An 11376-nucleotide genomic window follows, 5' to 3' on the forward strand; every position below is an offset into this window, starting at 1 on the left:
CTAGAAGATTGGGAAAACTTTAAAGGTCAACAGAAAGGCACAAAAAGAGCTATAAGGAAAAGTAAGATAGAACATGAGAAAAAACTGGCACAGAATATAAAGACAGATAACAAAATTTTCTATCAGCACATAAAACGAAAAAGAGTGGCTAAAGTAAATGTCGGTACTTTAGAGGATGAGAAGGGGCATTTTGTTATGGGATATGATGAAATGGCTGAGGTATTGAATAGATATTTTGTTATTGGTCTTCACACTGGAGGAAATAAATAACATGCCAGTAGTTGACAAAGAGACAAAGACAGGTGAGTACCTGGAAACAATCATTATCACAGAAGAAGTCATGTTGGGCAAATTAATGGAGGTAAGGATAGATAAGTCTCCTGGCCCTGATAGAATGCATCCAAGGGTACTAAAGAGATGGCAGGAGAAATAGCAGGTGCACTGGTGGTAATTTTCCAAAATTCGCTGGGGCAGTTCCAGCAGATTAGAAAATAGCAAATGTGATGCCACAGTTTAAAAAGGGAGATACACCAAAGATGGGAAGTTATAGACTGGTTAGCTTAACCTCTGTAGTGGCAAAGATGTTTGAGTCTATTATCAAGTAAGATATAGCAAGGAATCTCGATAGAAATTGTGCCATTGGGCAGACACTACATGGGTTCATGAAGGGCAGGTTGTGCTTAACAAATCTTTTGGAATTCTATGAAGACATTATGAGCAAGGTAGACAATGGGGACCCAGTGGATGTTGTGTACCTAGATTTCCAAAAGGTCTTTGACAATGTGCTGCACAAGAAGCTGCTGCATAAGATAAGGATGCATGGCGTTACGGGTAAAGTCTTAGCATGGATAGAGGATTGGTTGACTATTGGTCGGAATAGGTTGGAATTTAGAAGAATGAGGGGGGATCTTATGGAAACAAATAAAATTATGAAGGGGATAGAAGTAGGAAGGATGTTTTCAGTGGCAGGTGAAACTGGGACAAGAGGACATAGCCTCAAGATTAGAGGGAGCAGATTTACGACTGATTGGAAAGGAACTTCTTCACCCAGAGGGTTGTTAATCCATAGAATTCCCTGCCCAGTGAAGTAATTGATGCTACTTCAGTAAACATTTTTAAAGCTAAGGTAGAATCTTTTGAACAATAAAAAATTTAAGGGATACAGTGAGAGCGCAGTAAGTGGAGCCGAGTCCATGAAAAGATCAACCATGAATTTATTGAATGGCAGAGCAGGACCGAAGGGCCGATGGATGACTTCTGCTCCTAGGTCTTATCTTCTAAATGGGCTGAAAAAATAGCAAATGGAGTTCAATCTGGATAAATGCGAGGTATTGCAATTTGGGACAACAAACAAGGGTACGGTTTTTACAATTTCAGCACCGCCTTCCTAACCTGCAATCTTCTTCCTGACCTCTCCGCCCCCACCCTAGTCTGACCTATCACCCTCACCTTGACCTCTTTCCACCTATCGCATTTCCGACGCCCCTCCCCCAAGTCCCTCCTCCCTACCTTTTATCTTAGCCTGCTGGACAAACTTTCCTCATTCCTGAAGAAGGGCTTATGCCCGAAACGTCGATTCTCCTGTTCCCTGGATGCTGCCTGACCTGCTGCGCTTTTCCAGCAACACATTTTCAGCTCTGATCTCCAGCATCTGCAGACCTCACTTTCTCCTCGATAATAAGCAATGTGATTGGAACCAGATAACCAGTTTTTAGGACGTTGATTGAGGAATAAATATTGGGTATGAGGGATAACTCCCCTTCTCTGGTCTGAAAACAGGCGGCACGGTGGCACAGTGGTTAGCATTGCTGCCTCACAGCGCCGGAGACCTGGGTTCAATTCCTGCCTCGGGCAACTGTCTTGGGGGAGTTTGCACATTCTCCCCGTGTCTGTGTGGGTTTCCTCTGGGTGCTCCGGTTTCCTCCCACAGTCCAAAGATGTGCAGGTTAGGTGAATTGGCCATGCTAAATTGTCCATAGTGTTAGGAGAAGGGGTAAATGTAGGGGAATGGGTCTGGGTGAGTTGCTCTTTGGAGGGTTGGTGTGGACTTGTTGGGCTGAAGGGCCTGTTTCCACACTCTAAGTAATCTAATCTAACACTAACATGGAATGTTTTACATCCATAGGAGAAGGCAGCTGGGCGGTATCATTTAAAGGACACCACCTCCGATTCCCCAGAACTGCACTTCAATATTGGCCCTGATTACTGAGCTTCAGTCCTGATTTAAGACTCTATTCCAGGGGAGTACAAACTGAAATACAGCAGAATGTAGGAGAGTAGGAAATGTTTGAAATTCTGCATTCAGTAAATTGAGGGTGTGTTTTCATATCTAGCAGCATAGATAAACACACATGGCAATAAAATCATGCAGCACGCAGGCTAAAGTTAAAATCAGCTTGTTAGAATGTCTGGTTGGCTTTTGTGTAAAAATGTGCAGGATGGTTTCTCATTTGTTGCTCCCTGGGAATTTTGTGTACCTCATTTCTCGGTCCTCCCGAGCGTTTCTGGAATGTCCAGGTGACCTGCGCTTGTAGGGATTTGGGGATACACTCCAGGAACGTACTGCTACCTTCAACACCATACAGCTTCTTCTCTGTGACCCTGTGACGATGACGATCTGTTCAAGAAAAAACCCATTATACTAAAGCAGCAAAACAACGGAATCGAATCAGTTTGTACCACATTGAATTGGAGAATCATGGGATCGCCACAGAACAAAACAAGACCATTCGATCCATCAAGTGCACCCTAACTCTTGTTTAAAAAAAACAAATTAGTTAGCATGATTTCCCTGCTACTTCCACATTTCCTTGCTCTTATGACTCTCCAAGTATTACTCCAAGTTTTGAAATGCTGCAGTTACACAAAATCCTGGTTTAGACTTTGCCTAATCTGGACAGCATACCTTAGAAAAAATATACCGGCCCTTGGATGGTGTACAATATAGGTTTGCAAGAATAGCTGGGTTAAGTCATGAGGAGAGATTATGCAAATTAGACCTCTCTAGAATTTAGAATGTTAAGCAGTGATCTGATCAAAACTATTAACAGGAGAAAACAGGGTAGATAAAGAGGAACTATTTCCACTGGTCAGGGACTCTAGAACTGGCATAGTCTGAGACTTAGGGCCAGACCATTCAAGAGAGATGTTAACAGGCAATTCTACACACAATGGGTGGGAGAGGTTTGAAACTCTTTTCCACAAATAGCAGTTGATGCTGGATCAGTTATTCATTTTCAATCTGTGATAGATACATTTTTTGTTAAGCAAGGGTATTAATGGATAAGGGGACAAGGCAGGTATATGGATTTAGATCGCTATGAATTCATTGAATGAGGGAGCAGGTTAGAGGGGCTGAATGGCCTACTCCTGTTCCTATATTTCTACATTCCAAAATCTGTCTTTGATTCCGTTTCCACCATCTGACCAAGTAGTACATTCCAAATATTCACCACCCATTAATGGAAAGATGGGTTTTGCTCATATTGCCTGTGGTTTTGCTGCCAGTCACCTTAAATTTGTGCCCTCTGAATACTGGTCCACCAGCCACTGGAAAATATTCTCCTCCCAGCTATTATTGTGAACCCTTCATGGTTTTAAACAGCTCTATTAAAATACCCTCTGAGCCTTCTTTGTTTGTGAAACCATTCCTCTGTATCCCTGACAGACTCACCATATGTTTCATAAAATGTGACACCTAGAATTAGCCATTGTACTCCAACTGCGGTCAAGTTAGAGACATGTAAAGGTTCTGAACCTCCTTTTGTACACAGTTATTGATAAAGCCCAGAATCCCCAAGATGCCGTATTCTTGTTGTTCAGGGAGTCCAGGGAAGGTTCAACCAGATTGATTCCTGGGATGGCTGGACTGACATATGAGGAAAGACTGGATCAACTGGGCTCGTACTCACTGGAATTGAGAACAATCAGGGGCGATCTCATAGAAATATATAAAATCCTGATGGGATTGGACAGGATAGATGTGGGAAGAATTTTCCTGATGCTGGGGAAGTCCAGAACTATGGGTCACAATCTAAGAATAAGGGCTTGGTGTCTGGCCGAAAAGGGATTCATCCAATGGAGAGGAGAGATGAGCCGGGTCCCACTTATGAGCCACTGAGTTTGGAATTCCCAAATACATGGATGGCAAATGTGCATTAGCCTGAGCGACACCCCATCAACCTTTAATGATGACAAATTGTACTTAACATTGAGAAACTCATGTAGTCAGATGTCCACACCCTGTACAATCTTATTGACCGTCCGTATCCACATGTTGGGCAAGCTATAAAACTGACCTGTTGCCCAGGCTTCCTGGTTGCTTAAAATTCCTGGATAACTCCAAGGCTTTCAGGTCAAGGTGGTGTAGGGCTGACCTTTAGCACAGCCTGACCCTTTGGAAGAAGGTTCAGCTGAAGAGGACATTTACGTGTTCCACAGTATCTAAAGGTTATTTAGTTGGGATTTCACTTTCAATCATGATGGGCTGAAGGACCTTCTTCTCTGTCATTATGGCCCAATGAATCCATGTCAGTCATCCCAACAAAGCAACTTACCACATGGAGTCACTGAATCTTACCGTATAGAAAGAGGCCATTTGATGCATTGGTCCATTCCAGCTCCTGAGAGAGCTAACCAGCTAGTCCCACTCTCCACCCTACCTCCATAGCCCTCCAAATTCATCACTTTCAAATAGACATCCAGCTCCCTTTTGAAACCACCTATGGAATCCACCTCCACCATTCCCCAGGCAGTACATTCCAAATCTTAACAACTCTCTGAGTAAAGATCTTTCTCATATTCTCATTCATAGCCCTCTTGCTGACAATCTTGAAGTTGTGACCCAGCTGTTGCTACGATACCAACCAATAGAAACCAAATATCCTTCTTCGCCCTGTCAAAACTGTTCATAGTATTGAACACCTCAATGAGGTCACCTCTTAATCTTCTCTCCTCTGAGGAGAATTAGCCCTATTTCTCTAATCTTTCCTTGTACCTAAAATCCCTCATTTCTGATATCATTCCGGTAAATCCCCTTTGAACTCTTTCCAGGGCTTTAACATCCATCCTTAAACAAACTGAACACAATACTCAGAGTGGTCTGACCAATGATTTGTAGAGGTGTAGCATCTCTTTCTTGTTTTTGTACTCTAAGTATAAACACAAGGATGCTACACCTTGGTCTGGCCACCTTCAGAGAATCATGCATGTGAATCCCTGAGATCCCTCTGCTCCTGTACTCCTCCCAAAGTTGCACCATGGAACCTGTGTGGTCTCTCTGTATTTCTGCTACCAAAACGCATTAACACATTTCTCTGCATTCAATTTCATCTGTCAGGTATCTGCCCATTTGGCCAACTTGTCGATGCCCCTCTGAAGTCGCTCAGCATCACCCTCACAGTTTACTACTCTCCCAAGCTTAGTATCACCTGCAATTTTAGAGATTTTGCCCTCAACATCCATCCCTTATAGTGCACTCTCCTGTCAGGGGCACAAACAGGAGATTCTGCAGCCATGAGTGTGACCTCAGGATGGTATGTTGCCTCCCTGGTGCCTGGGTCAGCAGCACATTGTCAAAGGGGAGAGTGTGAAGCCGGAAGAATGACATAATGAGGGAAAGGGTTGAGAGGCATTGAAGATTGAATATAGGAAATTAGATAGAAGGTTAAAGAGCAGAACTTCAAAAGGTAATGATCTTTAGATGGTGCCACATGCTAGTGAGAGTAGGAATGAGAAGGTAGGGCAGATAAATCAGTGGCTGAGGAGATGGTGCAGTGGGAAGGATGCAGATTTTGGATCATTGGGATCTCTTCAGAAAAGACCTGTTCAAAAGGATGGCTTTCACCTGAACTGTTCACTATATTCTGTGCACTTACATATATACAACTTAATTCTACCCATCGCTTTCTTGCCAATTGGAAAATGATAATTTCTTTGTTTACTGTCAACATAAGAGTTTTAGAGTCATAGAGTTGTACAGCATGGAAACAGACCCTTCGATTCCAACTTGTCCTTGCCGACCAGATATCCTAAAAAACATCTAGCCCCATTTGCCAGCAATTGGCCCAAAAATCTGTAAAATTCAATAGCACAGAGAAAGACTACTTGGTCCATTACATTAATGATGGTCAGTTGCTAGGGAACTTCAGCACTAATACTGCTGCCTAGCTCTCCCATGGGATTACATATTAAACTAACTTCTCTGAAGAATACACAACGGCTTCCGTCTCAATGATGATTTATGGCTCTACTTTGTCATAACTCTTCACGCGAAGTAATTTCACCTGATAACTTTTCCAATCATTCAAATAAAATCTCAAAGCCACTCACACGAAGTGCTGAGATTGTTGTTATATCAGTAAACCTACTGGTCCTGAAACTAGTGCACTTAATTCAGACTGACGTTTCAGTGCGATACTGAGGGAGGGCTGCACTGTCAGAGCTGTCATCACTCAGATTTAACATTAAACCAAGACCCAATCAGATGAAAGCTAAAATAATCCCTTGGCAGAGTTTGAAGAGAAAGGGAGGTCTTCCTATTGGCTTGACCAACTTTCTTCCTTCAAGTAAATTATCAGGTCACCATCTTGTTGCTGGTCAGGAGGCTCCAATGCACACAGGGCTACTCTTCAAAATAAAAAGACACTTCATTATCTGTAAAGTACCTCATCCTGAGGTTGTGAAAGGCATAACAAGTAATCTTCCCTTCTTAGTCAACCTCACAGTTTCACATCAATCTATCATTGTTCTTTAAATAATTGAACTCTGCATAGTTTTACTTGCTCAAGAATAATGCTACAAGGTCATGATTGTTTTACAGTTATATCCCTCTAAACCCTTGCTGTTCATATACCCGTTCAATTGCCTTTTTTTTTAGTTTAGATTCCCTACAATGTGGAAACAGGCCCTTCGGCTCAACAATTCCACACCAACCCTCCGAAGAGTAACCCACCCAGACTCATTTCCCTACATTTACCCCTGACTAATGCAACTAACACTATGGGCAATTTAGCATGGCCAATTCACCCAACCTGCACATGATGATTAGATTCCCTACAGTGTGGAAAAAGGCTCTTCGGCCCAACCAGTTCACACTGACCCTCTGAAGAGTAACGCACACGGACCCATGTCCCTCTGACTAATGCACCTAACACTACGGGCAATTTAATATGGCTAATTCACCTGACCTGCACATCTTTGGATTGTGGGAGGAAACCGGAGCACCCAGAGGAAACCCACGCAGACACAGGGAGAAAATGCAAACTCCACATAGAGAGTCGCCCGTGGCTGGAACTGAACCTGGGTCCCTGGTGCTGTGAGGCAGCAGTGCTAACCACTGAGCCACTGTGTTTAAATGGTGTAATTGTACCAGCGTCCACCAATTCCTTTGGCAGCTCGTTCCATCCACGTGCCACCCTCTGCATGAAAAAGCTGCCCCTTGGGTACTTTTTAAATCTTTCCCCTCTCACCTTGAACCTATGCCCTCTAGTTTTGGACTCACCCATCCCAGGGAAAGGACCTTGGCTGTTTATCCTAACCTGCCCCTCATGATTTGATAAACCTCTATAACGTCACCCCTCAGCCTCAGCCTATTCAGCCTCTCTGTATAACTCAAATCTTTCAACCCTGTCAAGATCCTTGTAAATCTTTTCTGAACCCTTTCAAATTTCACATCATCCTGAAGCCTTCCATCATTTCCTCTCCCCTGTTCCACATCTTCTCTGTTTTGCCTCTCTGGGGCTGATTGCAAAACTAGGCCCATTAGTCAAACCAGCCCCCTGTCTTACAAGTTTAAACCCAACGCCAATGCACTATTTACTCTCTCGGCCAGGAGATTCAGTTCCTTTTCTGCTCAGGTGAAGCTCATCTTTCCCAAAAGTGATTCCAATGTCTGAAAAAATCTAAAACTCTCTCTTCTAAACATGTAAGAGTGAACTGTTGTAGATTCACACACAAAGGTTTGAATTAATATGGCATCTTTGCAACCTCATTAGATACATTGTTGTGACACACAAAAGTAGCAGTCAATTCACACACAGCAAACATCAGTATGTTCATATAAAGTCATACATCATGTCCTTAGGCCCAACCTGTCCATGCCGTCCAGTTTTAACAATTGATCTAGCCCCATCTGCCTGTGTTTAATCCATATCCCACCATTCCTATTCCATTCATGTATGTGTCCAAATATTACTGGTTTAACAATGTCAATTGAGGGATAAATATTAGTTAGCTCGGGAGAAATCCCAACAAAATGTTGATCCCCAATGTGGAACAAAATGATTACATGTACCTCCTGAACAGAGCGTATTGGGGTCTCCATTCCTCACATCTTGACGTCGAAACCGCCTGCAAAGATACACAAATATTAGGAAGGCTTGGCCTGTTGCATTTCAAAGCTACTCACATAATCCATTATGTTCTGAGGTGCAGTGATGGCTACATCGGAAAATGGAGAAGCCAGTTTTCCCACATGAACCCACAAACAACAACTTAATGCATAATCAATTACCTCAGCGTTGGTTGTAAAGGGAGCAGTGGGAATTGTGGCCAGACCAACCTCCTTCACTTCTTCCAAAAACGCCCGGGGATTCTGGATGTAAGTTTGCTCGCTGAGCTGGAAGGATCATTTTCAGATGTTTCGTCACCATACTAGGTATCTAAGGAAGCTTCACCGGAGGCTCACTGATGATGTTACCGTATACGGTGACGAAAGGTCTGAAAACGAACCTTCCAGCTCAGTGAATAAACGTACATCCAGAACATCAACCTGAGCTACAAATCTTCTCAAAACTCGCTCATGCCATGGGGTCTTAAAAAAAAACACTTCCACCATCAAACAGTGGAGCCTCACACAATAGGCTCCCTCAATGCCGCACTTAAATTGTGCAGTTTAACTTTGATATCAGGCTCCAGCATCAATCCTGCATCAATAACAGAGGTAAACCCAGTCATTTCATTAGGGAATATATTTTCCCAACACAACACATGGTTTGTGATCAGGTCCCTTTTTTTGCGTCTGTTTGTAAATCATGATCATAAAGTCAAACAGCACAGAAACAGATCCTTCGGTCCAACACATCAATGCTGACCAAGTTTCCCAAAAATAAAGTAGTTTGCCCACGTTTGACCCATATCCCTCTAATATCCTTCCTATCGATGCACCTGTCAAAATGTCCTTCAAATATTTACCATTCCCTCTGCCCAGTTAATTCCACATACTAAACCAGCCTGTGTGTGAAAACATTGTCCCTCAGGTCCCTTTTAAATTTCTCTCTCTTACCTCAAAAATATGCCTCTCTAGTTTTGAACACCCCTATTCCAGAGAAAAGACATTCGCTATTCACCTTATCTACAGTCACAGAGTCATAGAGATGCACAGCATTGAAACAGACCCTTCGGTCCAACCCGTCCAAGCCAACCAGATATCCCAACCCAATCTAGCCCCACCTACCAGCACCCGGCCAATATCCCTCCAAACCCTTCCTATTCATATACCCATCCAAATGCCATTAAAGTGTTGGCAATTGTACCAGCCTTCACCACTTCCTCTGGCAGCTCATTCCATACACGTATGTCCCTCAAGATTTTACAAACCTCTTTAAAAGGCACCCCTCAACCTCCTACGCTCCAGGGGAAAAAAAAAGTCCCAGGCTGTCCAGCCTCTCCTTATAACTTGAACCCTCAATTGCAGACAACATCCTGGTAAATCTCGTTTGCACCCGAATTTAATAATCCCCTTCCGAAAGCAGGGTAATCAGAACTGTACACAGTACTCCAAAAATGGTGTCACTAACATCCTGTGGACCCACAACTTGACATCCCAACTCCTATGCTCAATGGTCTGTGCAATGAAAGCAAGCATGCTAAATGCCTTCTTAACCATCCTGTTTACCTGTGTCACAAATTTCAAAGAACTATGTACCAGAACCCTTAAGTCTCATTGTTTGACAACACTCCCCAGGCCCTTACCACTAACTGTATAAGTCTTGCCCTTGTTCGTCTTGCTAGTTTGGATCACTAGTGTGGTGATGCTAACCATTATGGCACCACCTCGCACATGCAAGCCCATCTATCCACTTTTACCTGAACCCATACCTAGACTGAGAGAACCACCAGTCCAAATCCCAGAGTTTTAAAAGGATGGAGAACCATAAACTTCAACATTGCTCATCCCTGACGTTAGGAACAGGTTCAAACCAGCAAGGGATAAGCGTGGGATCAAGGTCGAGAAACGTTTCACCACGAGATGGATGACAAGCTCAATCATCCAATCAGACCCTCCGGTTCCTCTTCTGCTCCAGGTTGGTGTCTGACCTTTTCAAAAAGAATTACACCGTTTTTTGGCTCAGCCACCCAACTCAGAAGCCACCTTGAAATAATTTTAAGCTGGATAATGCGATGTGATGTCTTTATGGACGATAACACCAGGATGGGGGGAGTATTTCACTAAGTGCCTTGTGATAATATGGTGACCCACAATGGCCATGGAATCATCTGGCACAGAAAGCCAAAACATTGAAGGCGTTAGATATTGTTCTCAGAGCTAAAGGAAATAAAGGGTATACACCGAGTTGGATGATCAACCATGATTATATTGAATGGTGGAGTCGGCTGGAAGGGCCGAATGGCCTACTCCTGCTCCTATCTTCTACGTTTTGACAAGATCCTCCCTCTCTGTCCCTTTACCTTTTGGTGTTTGCCAGGTATCTGGTGCAGCTGTTTCCATCCCAGGCACAGTAGGGATCTCGGGCCAGGCAGCACTCGGCACACGCTTTCCCATAGATGCTACAGTGTTGTAAAGGCAGCTGGGAGATGGCGGTGTCTGAGCCAATGTATAGTTGTTGCTGTTTAAAAACAAAACATACACAAGATGGCAGGCACGCATGGAGATTAAGGGACGAGAACAACTTATCTTCAATTACAAATGATCCTGATAATTTCATAACATTTCTGTGAAGAAATTACAGCAGAAACAAAAATTAGACTTTCCCTGCAATGATTTCAGCCAAATTAGGTATTATCAAGTTTCTTGCAGCTCAGAAATAATTAGTTCCTGAGAAATAAACGTCAACATTCCATTCAGGCACTTGTTAATGTTCTCTGTACAAACTGATAAATGAATTCAAAATTCCAATTAATGACTGAACGGATGACACAGATTTATGTATTAAGGTGCTTGCTACAACAAAAGACTAAAAACACTATTGGGTAAAAACAATGACTGCAGATGCTGGAAACCAGATTCTGGATTAGTGGTGCTGGAAGAGCACAGCAGTTCAGGCAGCATCTGAGGAGCAGTAAAATCGACATTTCGGGCAAAAGCCAATCAGGAATACAGGCAGAGAGCCTGAAGCATGGAGAAATAAGTGAGAG

General features: G+C 43.2%; 1 protein-coding gene across 1 annotated transcript in view; it reads right to left on the bottom strand.

Annotated features, from left to right (window-relative positions):
• LOC122559240 (semaphorin-3A-like) overlaps positions 1-11376 on the bottom strand; it is a 172746-nt gene that overhangs the window by 5216 nt on the left and 156154 nt on the right. Inside the window, exons 15-17 of the mRNA XM_043708621.1 lie at positions 10690-10847; positions 8294-8349; positions 2478-2617 (exon numbers count right to left, since the gene is read on the bottom strand). Coding sequence (XP_043564556.1) covers positions 2478-2617; positions 8294-8349; positions 10690-10847 — 354 coding nt within the window. The remainder of the gene's footprint in view (positions 1-2477; positions 2618-8293; positions 8350-10689; positions 10848-11376) is intronic.

The sequence above is a fragment of the Chiloscyllium plagiosum genome, chromosome 18 (assembly GCF_004010195.1).
Source record: "Chiloscyllium plagiosum isolate BGI_BamShark_2017 chromosome 18, ASM401019v2, whole genome shotgun sequence".
Taxonomy (NCBI): Eukaryota; Metazoa; Chordata; class Chondrichthyes; order Orectolobiformes; family Hemiscylliidae; genus Chiloscyllium; species Chiloscyllium plagiosum.